This window comes from Colias eurytheme, chromosome 31 (genome assembly GCF_061535395.1).
Source record: "Colias eurytheme isolate Ceu_HAF_F1 chromosome 31, ilColEury1 Martin Lab GWU primary, whole genome shotgun sequence".
NCBI classification, from domain to species: Eukaryota; Metazoa; Arthropoda; class Insecta; order Lepidoptera; family Pieridae; genus Colias; species Colias eurytheme.
The window spans coordinates 649,013-664,715 of record NC_143010.1 but is presented as its reverse complement, the minus strand read 5'-3'; the positions used below and the strand labels follow the sequence as shown (position 1 = coordinate 664,715).

The 15,703-nt window shown below is 34.0% G+C and overlaps 1 protein-coding gene across 1 annotated transcript in view; it reads left to right on the top strand.

Annotated features, from left to right (window-relative positions):
- The window catches only part of LOC149895327 (uncharacterized), a 29,595-nt gene continuing 13,892 nt past the window's right edge, over positions 1-15,703 (top strand). The window contains exons 1-9 of the mRNA XM_090118805.1: positions 1-386; positions 2,140-2,269; positions 4,012-4,116; positions 7,683-7,796; positions 9,554-9,670; positions 10,279-10,329; positions 12,947-13,035; positions 13,584-13,668; positions 14,466-14,543. Coding sequence (XP_089974931.1) covers positions 2,149-2,269; positions 4,012-4,116; positions 7,683-7,796; positions 9,554-9,670; positions 10,279-10,329; positions 12,947-13,035; positions 13,584-13,668; positions 14,466-14,543 — 760 coding nt within the window. The 5' untranslated portion in view covers positions 1-386; positions 2,140-2,148. The remainder of the gene's footprint in view (positions 387-2,139; positions 2,270-4,011; positions 4,117-7,682; positions 7,797-9,553; positions 9,671-10,278; positions 10,330-12,946; positions 13,036-13,583; positions 13,669-14,465; positions 14,544-15,703) is intronic.

Below are 15,703 nucleotides of genomic sequence, written 5' to 3'. Positions count from 1 at the left end.
CCTTCTTTCTGAAGTAATGGACGTTGGGACAGTTTTTAGGTTTTGCAAATTTTGTTTATATCTACGACAATCGCGCTTGTAAACTTTTGTTATTACTTTTAAAACGGTTCCCATTGCACAATTATGTAGTGCGTGTATTAAATAACGACTGTAATAGCGTGTGTAACTAGTTTTCACGTAGGTTTGATTTGCACCATTTTATGTTCAATTGATTCGACGATACTAAGCTAAATTTTTTCTTACGATTATTGTTTTATACGCATTATCGTTGCTAATATTAAGTTTTAACTTCATTGTAAGGTATATTATAAGTGGTTTCGTGCAAGTTTTCTTGTGTCGTATTTCTACCAAGTTATTCGTGTAATAAAATGGATTCTATGTAATAGGTAAGTAAGTTCTTTATAGGTTTTTGTCTTGATAAGAAATGTAATTATACTTTGCACGAGGCAAGTTTTAACAAACATTAATGTTTATTGGAAAATTCTGTCATACTTAATTTTTGTCATTATTATGCCTGATGAAGTGTTGTGTTGCAACTAAGACCAGAATATGAACTAAATTGTTATTTCATCTTATAAGAAAGCAGTATAAACCAGAAAAACCTTGCCTTGAGTTCTGAAATTAATAAAATAAAAAGTAAACAATAGGAAAAACTCTTTCAGATATTGCTTTTGAGGAAAGTTGAAAATCATATTGATTATAAATAACTTTGTTTGTACTTGTTATAAGTCAGTATGGTTACAAAATTGGTAATTAATAAGCCTGCATTGACTAAAAATATTGTGAAGTAAACCTAAATGACAACTTTAGTGACAACTATACATCCACAATATTAGGGTGCACTCACACACATCAGTCACCGTCAAGTCACCGATGACTGATCGGTGACGGTTTGTGTACGTATCCACAAACACCAGTCACCGTCATGTTGTCCGTCAGTCACGTCGCCGGTTTGACTGAATCATTGAACACATACATCAGGTTAGTCAGTGATTAGACGTGTGTCACGCTAGAGAACATGTAGCAATTATTGACGGTAGCACGACGCTGACTGAACTGAGACGTGACGGCACCGGGTGAGTGGGGATAAAAGTATGATACATGTATGGAAAGATTATTTGACGTGCCTGACCGGTGACGTCACTGATAGATTTCGTGCCGGCGACTGTCGTGTGGGAACAGAGTCATACTAGAACTATTGATACATATTTTTTTTTAATCCTGTCCGGTGACGTGCCGTGACGGTGACTGATGTGTGTGAGTGCACCCTTAAATCCGAAGTTACTTCTAACAATATATATTTGAATTTGTTCACAATTTAGGTGCAAATAAACTCACATACATTCTTTTTAAATAATAAAAACATGAATTGAATTTATACATGAGCTAAATTTCATTCGAAACTGATCAGCTGTTTTCAGATGGAAGAATAACTATTGATCCATACATACTTTGATTCTTGCCAATGTTTACATTTTGAATGTACCTTAATATCCTCAAATTTTATAATAATATTTTAAATTATTTTTTAAACTATTATGATAACTATTAAACAATTTATTATGGCTTAAAAATAACAAAGAATATAATATCAGCTTATAATTTGGCTAAACTGTACTTGTCCGATAAAGTACATTTTTGACAATATTATGCTCAAAAAGTGTCCAAAGCAAAACTCTGTCTGTGTGTGTATTAGGCAGTTTTCTATTGAGTGATTCAATGGACTTCGATCATTACTGCCACATAATAAAGTGTAAATTTCAATGAATGTTCTATACAACGCCGTCAGAAGTTGTGTATAGTATGTCAATGTATACCACTCAATCAGCAAGTTAGAGCTTTTTTTTTTCCATTGTGAAAGGCTCATTTTTGATTATCAGGAGGCACTTCCCTATTTTTCATGGCAAATATAATCTTTTAACACGTTTTTATTAACTTCACTTGTATGTTTGTATGTATCTGACATATTTTGAATACAAGTAACACTTTCAAACGTACAGATTTATTTCAGATTTTGTACACTTGTTCTTTTAATTATATTAATGTTTGAAAAAAAAAGTGTCAAGTATATACAAATATACATATAACTTGTCACTTACCGGTTACCATACACTTACACTCGATTATAACACATTTCAGCTGATCACAATGGCCCTGTGTGAAAGTCAGCTAGATTCAGTCATGCAACTGCAAGATGCAAGGGAGAGTAGCTCTCCGGACAAGAAGCCAAAGGTCGAGCCCAATGGAGATATATACGGGTTGGATAATGGTTAGTGTCATCTGTGTGTATAATATCTATGGGCGTATTCAGAAAGAAAGCTTGAAACTTATAAGCGCTTATCGGCGCATGTCAGCGCTGGTAACCCGCGCAGGAAAATATATGAACATGCGCCGATAAGCGCTGATCGGCGCCGACAAGTTCCAACAAGCTTCAACAAGCGCTGGTCAGCACTGTGCGCTGCCATATAAAATTTGTTTTGGTCTGCTTCAACCAATGACTCTATTATACTAGTAGACGTGGCATACGCCAACATCATTGCACTAAAAAACAGCGTAATTAATACATACCTACTTACTAACGCATTATCACCAATACAGTTGTTCTCTCTTTCACTCTCACGCACGAGACATAATACATGTCTCACTCATGTACGTCGTAATAACAACTGCCGATTAAAATATAAAAAGAACGTCCAGCCACGACGCTGAATGGTGCGTGACTAAGTGAAACTCGGGCACTTAGCTGAGTTTTTTCTTGCCAAAATAGAGAGCGGGTAACATATCTAGATTTTTTATATATCATATTCTTCAACCTTCTTCCTTTGTGTAGAATGAACCATCGTTGACAAGCGCCGATAAGCGCTTATAAGTTTCAAGCTTTCTTTCTGAATATATATGGTAATGTATATTCAGATATATGTAATGGTAATATATGGTAATATGGTTGCGGGGAAAATTTTTATGTTGTTTGTAGGAAAAAATACTCAAAAAGTACCCCATTGGTTTTGCACGCCTCATAAGCGAAGCGTTGAGGTGGGTACTACTGTCACTTCGCGCAAAACATCTGATTTTTCAAACTTAAAATGTCTTTATGTATCATACATTGCACTTGTAAGATAATACATACACACACATATTAAGAAAAAACACTATTTTTAACGTTCATGATATTTTTGATGTCATTTTTGTTATTTAAACTAGTTAAAAAACAGTTTAAAAAAGTTCTGTCTTGGACGTCCGTGTGTCTGTATGTGCGGATCCTTTTTCTTGTTAACACGATAGCGACCGAAATACTTTACTAATCGAGTCTTTTTTTTTCTCTTACGCTTGAGTATGCTCAGGAATAGAACCCTTTCATTTTTCAGGGTCTGATTCGATGTGGTTTAATTGTTATTAAATAAACAAAAATAATAATTAAGAAATATTTATTAAAAAAAAATTATGAGGCGTGCACTTTTGGATTTTCCAAATTATTTTTAAATACCATTAGGTAGTAGTTCTAGCTATGTTATATTTAGCATTGCATTTTTGTCATTGGATTTTTTTATTGTCTACAATGGTGAAGTTGGAGACGAAAGCTGTAAAATTTCAGCTTTTATGATTTGAATAAACTTTAATATTTATATTTTTTTATATATTGTAGTTGTAATACTGACATGATTAAAAAGAGCAACTATGAAGTTTCTTGCCATATCATTGTTCTTCCATAGATACTGCTTTCCGAAATGGTGGTAAATGTTAAAAATATGTAAAAATATGATGTTTCAAAAGTGCTTCTCGAAGAAGTCTAATTGAATATAGACAGACCATTCCTGTGGGATTTCCGGGATAAAAAGTAGCCTGTGTCTCATTCTGGGTTTTCAGCTACCTACACCAAATTTAATTGTTATCGGTTCAGTAGTATTTGCGTGCTACAGTAACAAACATACATCCATCCTCACACACTTTCGCTTATAATATTATAGTATTTGTATAATATGATTATTACTTACATACAAACTATATTTTCAGCACCCCCCCTACCGCTCAGCGTGGACTATCGTTCCCCAGTCTCGCACTTTATACCGCCAGCTGTAGAATTGTATGCAGCGAGACACAAACCGGAGATAAGTGTCGGTAAGTTATTGTAAAGTACCCGCATTAGTTTAATTTTCAAAGTACCCGCGTTTTTACGTTTTTGGAATAACGAAATTTTAGAAAAAAATTGCGGGTAGTTGAACGGACAATCATTGATGTAGGATTTATTTTTGGAATAAATAATTAGAAAATGTGAGTGAAGATTGATTGTTTTGGCAAAAAATTCCATTTTTCTTTCATTATGCGTTTAGTTGCATATTAGATGGCAATCTTAATGTAGATATTTCATGTTATTGTATGATAAAATTGACTGACCGGTTGGCTTGGTTGGTAGTGACCCTGCTTTCAAAGCCAGAGGTTCTGGGTTCGATTCCCACCCAGGGCAAATATTTGTGTGATGAATAAAATGTTTGCACTGTGTCTGGATGTTAATTATCTATCTATTGAGTATCTATTTATTAAGTATTTATTTTAAAAATTATTTAAGTATGTTTATCAGCCATCTGGTTTCCATAACACAAGCGAAAGCTTAGTATGGGATCAGATCGTGCCGTGTGTGAAAATTGTCCTGAAATATTTAGTCATTTATGATTATTTATCAAAGTCCGTTTTTAACTTTATTAATTTATTTTATTTTATATTTAAAATAACAGTTAAAATATAAAATTTCGTTGTTTCAAAAATGTTGATGAATTTCAGAAGCATGCGCATTTAGTGTTTAGTCTATTGTAGATTTAAATTTAAGATGGAGTAAATTAATTTTCACTGTATCCATGTTTTATTATAACATGTAGTTTTAGAGTCTATTTAAATAATTAAAAAAATTATACATGGGTTATGAGTGAGTAATAATATGATCACATACTTGTCTGTAAAGAAAGTCGATCAGTGTAACAGATGTATGCTACTATATTACTTAAAAGTAAAATATTACAAGGGAATATAGTGTAGTTACTATAGCGTCTTATAGCAGTATTATTTCCAGGGTAGGAAAGTGAGAGCTAGACGATCTATATCGTTTTTGAAGTGAAACTTCTTTATCGGAGTTGGAAAAAAATTTAGTGTAACATTTTTTCGTTACGCGTGACATTTTTCCGTTACGCGCCATCTTGTTCTTATCCCTACCACGCGTGATTCGATGTATTTCTGTGAAGTTGCATATAGTAAATTATTTTTTGAAAAATAAGGTTATAAAGAACTTTCACTTCTTACGTGTGTATTCTAGTACATGCACACATTTTTTTTATCTATATAAGTATTTAATTAAAAATTATATATATATATGTGTTTATCAGCCATCTGGCTTCCATAACACAAGCGAAAGCTTAGTATGGCAGATCGTGCCGTGTGTGAAAAATGTCCTTTTGTCCTTAATTTATTTATTATAGCGCTGTCACTTTTCCACACTGGAAATACTACTGCTATAAGACGTAATGGTTCGAGGTTGAGCAGTTTTTAAATTATGTTTGCAGTAGTTTTAGATATAGCATGTAGTTTTTGTATGACGTAGTATTTTAAATGTGTATCGTATCATTTTTTTAAAATAAGTGTATGTGAAAGCATGTTATGTTTTTGGTGTTATTACATTTTTCTAATTATTTATTTTTCATAAAATATCAAGAGACGAATATCGGTTAGCCGTTTTTGAGATTATTTTTAATATGACATGTTTCATAGGTTATAGATGGCGGATCATAGACATAAATCGTCGTACCATAAACTATAGTTTCGCATCACAGATTAGCATAGTCATAAGTCACAATATCATCACACGTCACGTCATAGACTAATTATACTATAGTAGATTGATCATAGACTAACGATGTCACGTCATATAGACCATAGAGCTCACATATAGAGTCTCATAACTCTGGAACGCAGGCGAAGCCGCGAGTAAAAAATGCATATACTATATACTTTATATCCAAGCTTGTGTATCATTGGAAACTGCTCGTCACATATACGTAGTGTTAAAGACTTATTGTTCTATCGTTTCATAGAGGATAGTCATTGCATCATAGACAAGCCTATATTCTTAACTATTCACATCACACTCTATACTCTATAGTTATTCACAACTTAACACCGACGTAGTCTATAGACTACATGTGAAACATAGATACGAGATTAGTCGATAGCATAGTCCCGAAACAGAATCTAGGTGATAGCCTTTAGAGCGTATACGCACTATGCGGGTAGCCGTCCGGCTGACCGCAAGTACAATTATGTACGTAATATTCATTTCTATGCGCACTGTGCGGTCTGCGGTAGCCGCATCGCAGTGCGCATAGAAATGAATATTACGTACATAATTGTGCTTGCGGTCAGCCGGACGGCTACCCGCAATGCGGCTACCCGCATAGTGCGTATACGCTCTTAGAATACATATACATGTGTAAACTTAGAGCGTATACGCACTATGCGGGTAGCCGCATTGCGGGTAGCCGTCCGGCTGACCGCAAGCACAATTATGTACGTAATATTCATTTCTATGCGCACTGTGCGGTCTGCGGTAGCCGCATCGCAGTGCGCATAGAAATGAATATTACGTACATAATTGTGCTTGCGGTCAGCCGGACGGCTACCCGCAATGCGGCTACCCGCATAGTGCGTATACGCTCTAAGTTTACACATGTATATGTATTCTAAGAGCGTATACGCACTATGCGGGTAGCCGCATTGCGGGTAGCCGTCCGGCTGACCGCAAGCACAATTATGTACGTAATATTCATTTCTATGCGCACTGTGCGGTCTGCGGTTACGTACATAATTGTGCTTGCGGTCAGCCGGACGGCTACCCGCAATGCGGCTACCCGCATAGTGCGTATACGCTCTTAGGTAGAAGCGGCATACGCGTGAAAATACGTTCCGTCTGAAGTAAGCTAATTAGCCGGGTTGCGTTTAGGTTGCTAGCTTTCGGTTTAAACTTTAAATGTATATTCTATCTTTGTCTCACCACGGAATACGTGAATGCGTACGTAACTATGTTTGTGTGTGTGTAGAATGTTTATGTAGATAACGCGGAACGGCTTAAACTGCAAACTGCATATACCGCATCTACGTCAGTTTATATATGTATTCTAACAGTGCATTTACATCAAACGAGCGAATGCTCATTCTATCCACTATGTCAAATTCTTTTAGTGTAAACAGGCGTAGAGCATTCTTTCGTTCTTAGTGCGTTCGAAAAGATTATACGTAATGTTCTAATCCATACTAATATTATAAATGCGAAAGTAACTCTGTCTGTCTGTCTGTTACTCAATCACGCCTAAACTACTGAACCAATTTGCATGAAATTTGGTATGGAGATATTTTGATACCCGAGAAAGGACATAGCGAGACCCGAGAAAGGACCTTTTATTGCGAAATATGTAACACGGGCGAAGCCGGGGCGGACCTCTAGTATTAAATAACACTGAATACGAGTTTTACGTTTACACTAAAAGGTCACGAAAGAATGCTCTCGCTAGAGCAAGAGCGTTTTATATAGCGAGAGTTGCTCTAGCTCTGTGTTCGTTCGATGTAAATGCACTGCAAGGGCGATAGCATAGTTTGCATGATAATTTGTAGCTTTTTTTTGTTCTCTCGATAAATTCGCGTAGTGCCAGAGAGCGTGCTTATGCCGGCGAAGCGAAAGCGCGGCAGGCCACGTGTTGATAAGACGTCGCCGGAGTATCTAGCGAACTTGGCAGCGAGGCGACAGGCTAAGGAGATGGGTATGTGTGTGTTAGGGGCGATAGGGTTGTCGCTTGTGAGTTTTTGATAGGGTTGCGAAAAAAATTTTTTTTTGAGGTTTTGCGGGTTTTTTTGTGTGGAAAGTGTGTGTAGAAATCTTATTGAATCTTTTTATTGAAGTTCTTAATTATAACAGGAAAATGCTTGTTTATTAATTGAGAATATCAACGATTGAAAATTAAAAGTCGAGTTTTAAATATATCGTTAAATTACGTTAAAATCTAATATGTAGTATCTCTTACTCTCCTTAAAATATCCAAGTGACAACCCTTGCTGTAGTGCATGTGATGTTTTTACTTATAGTAAGTACAAGTAGAAAGTGCATTTTAGTATTAGTAAAAATAATTTAGATTTATTATAAGATTTTATTTTATGATTACTCGTCGCATTATTTAAACAGTGTTTTTAAGTATGTTCAACTAACTGACTTGGCAAACGTTGTCCCATCTTTTTGCGAGTTTTAAATTGTTAAATCTTCTGAAATTTTTCGCATTTACACTTAATTTTAAATCTTTCTCTGTTCTATAAAACATAAAAAGGATATCAGTAAAGTCTATGAATTCTTTTTCTAAATGAAAATAGCAAAATACTGTTTATAAATTACGACGAGTAATTATTATGGATAACTATTACTGTATCTAGGCGATGCTTGTTATTAAATCAATTTAGCGAAATGAGAGTAAATTTATTCGCCTGTTTGTTTATGTGTGACGCTTTACATCAGTTATTTGAACCGATTTTGATTATGTTTTTGGGAAGGGTGTGTGGTAAAGCTAATAAAGAAAGTTTGGTTAAAAAGTGAGGGTAGGAATGAAAGTCATGCAAGTAAAGACTGGATCTTAAGCTAGTTTTACTATTAAGGTTTACTATGGTAGTAGGATAGAAAGAAAAAAATGGTTGATTGGTAAGTTAAATTCTGACAATATAGAACTACACGATTACTATTGTCCGATTTCTTTTGCAAGGATTTAATCCTCGGAAACTATTGAACCGAATTCATAAATTTCTCGGCACAAGCTACGTTTGTTTGTCCTTTTTGAACGTCGCAACGGAGCGATTTCATAGCTTCATGTTTGTATCTTTGAGATGGTTATACTTTAGAGATAGGCACACCATGGTAAAATAACTCCCTTTTTGTCATTGAGGTGTTATTACTACGTATAGAGAGGACACCACGAACAAAATCTGTGCGACAATCGCGGCGGTGCAGGGCGCGTGTGGGGCGGCGGTCATAGATATAAGCGATGTTTGAGACGCCTGGCTCTAACTCGTGTTACAAATAGTGTAGTAGCGATGCCCTTTCTAGTACGTAGTACATAGTAACTCAATGCTTTTTGTTTATGGGAATTTCCTTTGATCACTTTAGGAGAGCTGAGAGTGGTAAACAAGACTTTATTTGTTTTAGGTTTATTCCAGGCCGCCATTAATCCGTACTTCCCTACTAATAAATGCGAAAGTAACTCTGTCTGTCTGTTACGCTTTCCCGCTTAAACCTCTCCACCGATTTTGATAAAATTTGGCACAGACAATCTTTAGACCCTGAGAAAGAACATAGGCTACCTTTTATCAAAACACCATGCGGTCGAAGCCGCGGGCGAAAGCTAGTTGAATATATTTCCCCACAGTCACATTACAGTGGTTAAATAGTCAGTCGGAGCATGGAGATTCTTTTTCTCTTTACTGTATATTAGTTTTGGTTTCAAATAAATGTTTTTGAATTAAATATTTTTCTCTGCAGCGGCTGTTCTCTCAGTAAATAGTCCATCAGAGAGTGGGGAGAAACGAAAGCGTGGTCGACCGCGCGTCGATAAAACTAGCCCGGAGTACTTGGCCAGGAAACGGGCTAGGGAATTGGGTAAGTCTAGTAGTGTAACCTAGTGTCTTAGTAATAATTGTCCTAATTATTTATATCCTAGTACCCTCTATCCTAATACACACTACTAATAAAGGAGGGAGTGTCCTAATATTAAAGTTCCTAATACGCACTATCCTAATACGAACTATCCTAATACACACTATACTAATAAAGAAAGAAATAAATAAAATTCCAATTCTCAATATCGTAATACTTACTATCCTAATCAAAACTATGATAATGGTTACTATCCTAATCCTAACTATTCTAATACTTACTATCCTACTGCTATCCTAATAAAAAAAGAAAGGAAGATTTAATACATACTTTTCTTACCCTTCCTATCCTAAACTTAAAATCGTTATCCTTACTATACTAATCCGAACTATCCTAATACTTAATATCCTGATATTGACTATCCTAAACGGACTATCTTAACACTTACTTTCCTAATCCATTTTTACCCATTTCTATGTCGAGCTATTCTATTATAGAGACAATTTCTTCTATAAAAATACAAAATCCCTATTATATTGCTATAGTGTAATCACTACGATTTTATTCCTCCTAAAACTATTAGGGTCTGTTTTAAAACGGTTTCCTTTCAGAAGCACTGGAAAGGAAGGCGAAAAAGGAGTACAGAAGACGCACTACCGCTGGTGAGTTGAAGATATTAGTAAATTTATTATTAACAATAAATAAAACACAGAAAAACATACAAAAGTGTTTTTTGTCCGGATAGTTATAATTATTCGAAGTGAAACAATCGAAAAATTTGTATTGTCCTAAATATTATGTACACTTTATTTGTTGTTGATTTATAAATTATATTTTGTAAGTATTACATTTAAAACAAAATACTATAATGTTGAATAAATTAGCTCAAGATGACAGAAATAAATTGAGTCGAAGTACTTTTTCAATATCTGACAAATAAGAAGCAAAATATTGGATGGTTACATTTTTAAAAGTAACGTTGTTTTGATTAAAATATCTTATCATAGACTGACCGGTTGGCTTTGGTAGTGGCCCTGCCTTCAAAGCCAGAGGTCGTGGGTTCGATTCCCACCCGGGGCAAATATTTGTGTGATGAACATAGATGTTTGCTCTGTGTCTGGGTGTTAATTGTCTATACAGGGTGTCCCACTATCGTTATACTAAGCGCGAAGGGACTTGTAGTTTTGCATACACTGATCACGTAAAAAATACTTTAACAAAAAAATTACGTCAAAATTTTTTTGCTAAATTTTTCCTTAAAATCCATGTTTTCTTCTCTAACTTGGCCCAGCCGGCATATACCGCTTCGCTAATGTGAGCATTTTATCGATGAAAATATAATCTTAAACGATAGCTCACGTGCGGGTGGCAAAGTTAGGCGGGTTGCTTGTTAGGGGTCTACACATAGAGTTTTAAGAATTCATCTATTTGAAAAAAAAATGCGTCTGGAATTTTGTAAGTATTTTTTACGTACTCAGCGTATGCAAAACTATAACCTCCTTTGAGCTTAGTATACCAACAGTGGGACACCCTGTATAAGTATTTATTTAAGATTATAAATGTATGTTTATCAGCCATCTGGTTTCCAAAGCTTAGTATGGGATCAGATCGTGCCGTGTGTGAAAATTGTCCTGAAATATTTATATTTATCTTTAGCTATCTAACTACTGTACTGTTGTATTCTTACCTAATATAATTTTCATATTTTTTATGATCAAGATGAAGTATTGATTGGTCAAGAAAAGTATCATGAAAACTTTTAAATGTATTCCGTAAAATTCAGAATTGTGCGTAAAATATAAACTGAAGTAGAATGAAAAAGAAAAGAAGAAAGAAACAACAACTAATCATCAATGAAAATTCAATAGCGCTGCAGAAAGAATTGTCTTAAATGATTTACAATTTAAATGGTATAATAAATAAATGTGTACATACTAACAAATCTTCCTAAAATCAGCGAAATGCGTGAAAAGCCAGAACACGAACAACGCGCGTACGAAAAAATTAACAACGACAAACAATAAAATTGGCAACAATCTAAGAAAGATTGGCCAAAAGGTGCCGCAAAAGATTGGCGTAAGAAAGGTTGGCGAAAAGAAAGGAGTTATTAGGAGGAATACTAAATTTATTAAAAGAAAAGGTAAAGATGCTGCATGGAATTTGCATCGTAGATATCTCGGTGATGTGGTAGATTTTGGTGTGCCTTTTGATTAGGTTTCGGCTTCGGATATTCTTGTTTTTTTAATAGTTTTGGGCCTAACGATTTACATGTGTCTGGGTGAGGATAGAGTCAAGAAGAATATAAAAATACAATCATCTGTGCCTTAAAAATTACTTACTGATTCTTGGGGATTTGCTTTCCGAATCGATGGATATTGGTAAAACTATGTTATGGCGATTCAAAAGTGCTTCTAGAAGAAGTAATTGAATAAATAAATATTTCAGATTGAGTTTGTGTTATAAATATGACAATTGAAATGAACAAAATATCAACGTCGTATACTTAATATCGTAAAAGTCACACTGTTAAGTAAATGGTAATATTAAAACAAAAATTTGCGTCTTAAATAAATATAATTGAGATTTAGAGGTACCTTTTTATACAGTGCTATTACGCTGGGCCCAAATTAAGCATGATCTTTTTAATTAGGTAGACTTGTCGTAGAACTGAGATTTTTCGTTAAAATTAAATATTCAAAACATTTGTGCATGATTCGATCAATGAAAGGTTATTTATTGGTTATTTTTTCAAATATTTTGTGATGATTTCAAATAGATACTTTCTATTTAGATGCTTTTATAATTTAAAAGTTTTGTAATGTGTTTAAGTTAAATTTGTGTCTTTCATAAATGTTGAATAGCAGTGGACCGAATGTAGAACCTAGTGGGATGCCGATTGATGTTTTTTCGTGAAGTCTATGTTTTTTTTTTTAGTATTTTTGTGCTTTTGATATTGATTCTTGTTTGAATAGACGAGATAATAATTTGATAAAAAACATGTTGAAATTTGTAATATCGTGAGTGATTGCGATAGAAGACATAGTAAAAGGCTTTGTGAAAGTTCTTTAATAGCATTTAGGTCAAATTAGTTATGGATGAAATAGGATTCTATAGCCTTATATTATTCGTTATTTCAGAGAAAAAAAAAACATGTTGAAAATCTTGAAATTATCTTGGTTACGTGTACGTTGGCAAGTTACGTGCCGGCAGCTATACAGTTACCAAAACACTACATCAAATTATTATTTTTTTATTTATATTTATTTATTTATACAATAGATTCAGCGGCATCATCATCGGCAGGCGAATCGACGCCGCGTGCTAAACGAAAGTACACTAAACGTACGCCTAGCACTAAGAAGGATGGGGTAAGTGACTCATTTTGTATTTTATATAATTTTAACACTTATTAATGCAGTCTGTAGGTATCTTTTGCTCTACAAAAGGTGAAGTTAAAGCGATTTTGACATATTATGTTTAGGTATGGATGAATGTAAATCCAATTTTTCGAATGTGCTAAAATATGTTTTATTTATAATGATATAAAATATTTATTTTTTAATAATGAGTCTACAGATGACTTTGGGACAAAAAATGTCTATGAGAAGTATGAAAAACAACACAATTAGTGAAATAATTGAAAACGTACCTGTGGTTCCTGAGATTTGCGCATTCAAACAAAATCTTCAGCTTTATGATATTAGTATAGACTATAGATTATTGTAAAGATGATTTTCTTTTGAAGTGGAACTTCTTTACCTGCGCGTTGTGAGTAAATATATACCTGCGCGTTTCAATATCGCGCCACGGCAATACCGTCACGTCATGGAGTAAGGCGACGATTTTGGTATCTTTGAATCTTGCCAAAGAAGTTTCACTTCTGTCACGTGTGCTCAGCATATTATTTGTTTTACAGAATTCGTCCACGGAGCGCGTCAAGGGTAAACGAGGAAGACCTCGTAAGATCGATCAGCTGACAGCTAAAAACCCACAGGAAGGGAGTAAGTATAGATAAATATGCTTAGTAAAGGAGAAAGCCTGTTTGTATGTTTGTCTTTTACGTCGCAACTGATTGAAACATCTCGTTCCCATAGGAATTTCCTTAAACCACGCGGGTAGAAAGCTCGTAATAAATAAATATAGAATAAGCCCCTGTTTGTACCACTATAGTAGAGCCAATTTAATAGGCAACATTTGACGTCTATCAATTTTATCTTCATAGGGTGGTAACCTGCTTAAAAACATCGATTAAAGTGAATTAATCGATACGGACTTGAAACATTTGTCAATCGAACTTGAAACACATGTCAATAATTTATGATAATTTTTATTCCCAAGTAATCAATGCATTCGATTCTAGATGTCAGATTTCGATTTTTAGAGTAACGTCTCTGGTATTTAAAAAGAAAAAAGGTTTATTGACACAAAATTGTAGCGACGTCAGTTCTTTAAATCAGAAATTGTTCATTGTGTTTCGAATGGTTTATCAGTAAAATCAAGTCCTAAAATTACTTCTATCGGTCATTATTATTATAAATATGTAATCGTAATTGAAAAAAGTTAAACAAATGTGCAGTTCTAACAAAACGAAATATCATGTTATTCTATGTCGTGGTTACTAGGTTACGTTGTTGAATTTTGTTGAACTGTCAAATGTTGCCTATTAAAATGGCTCTACAATAGTAGTTTATTAATTTTGGGTTATTGTTTTAAATAAATATTTAAAATACAATAAAAGAGCTCTGTAGATTATTTTTATTTTTTTCCCGAATTTTGTATGTCTGTCCGTCCGTTACAGAGATACGGGTGCGCAGTAATTTGATGCCGTTGAACACTGAGCCGATACCCGTGGACAGTGATGATGAACCGGATTTGGGTGAGATTTTAGTTTTATAATAGTACCTAGCAAAATGTAAATAAAAAATTTTTGAAAAATTTGAGAAAATGAAAAAAACAACGATCCGAATTTGAATATTTATTTTTTTGGTGAGGTATTTATAAATGTGTTTAGGTAAATTGTTTAAAATTTATAGTATTAAAATGTAAAACAAAAATTATTTGAAAATTTTGAGGAATAGGTAACGTAACGGCACCAGTCTTGTACAGATTAAGGAAAAAATTGAAGTTTTTTGCAAATTTCTCGTAGGTTTTTTAACTTTATTGGATATTGTTTAGTTATACCTTTAGTTCAATGTTAGTTTAACGTAACCAATGTTAGAAAAAAGATTACAATGCATAAATAATGAAGTTATTTATAAATTAAAAAACCACTTTTTTGCACCAGTGTTGGACAGTGAAAAATCTAATGATGGACACCCAGTTTTGGACAACATCCAGTTATGAACACCCATTTATGGACTGTACCTAATGTCGTTTCTCCAGTTATTTACACTTGGAGAAGACTTATAGTTATCAATAGAATCTTGAAAATGATGATTGGAATACAATAAATCGGGGATGTATTTATAAAAAAATTGTACTTATTAATTATTTTGCATACTTATAATATTTAAAACAGTCTTAATTTCCATTTTCTATGCAAAAATTGGACAAATGCATCGTTAAATACGAGTTATGTCCGTTAAGAAACACCAATATGGTTTTTTTTATCAATAAGTCAGATTCCAAATTGTAGCACGAGGCAAAAAGCTTTTTTTAAACTGTTGTCAAGATGGTGTGGATGAAATTTAAGCGTGTGTGCTATATGGTGGTGAAGTTTAGCAGCAGACAACGATCCAAACAGTTCATTAGAGAACTCTCTATGATAGATGCGTTACAATACGCATAAGTATTCGACTTTTCTACGCAGTGATAGAGAATGAAGCCGAGAACGAGTCGCACAGCACATAATGACCCATTGTTCTAAAATATATTCTTCATGTTTAGATAGATATTATGTTGTTGGACCCATTAGTGTAATTTTAACAAAAAATATCACTGTCCATTATAGGAACCAAAGCAAATCCAGTCATGGACAATTGTTGTACAATATTGGAACCCTTTGTTTGAAATGGTCGTGATAGGTATATTATTAAT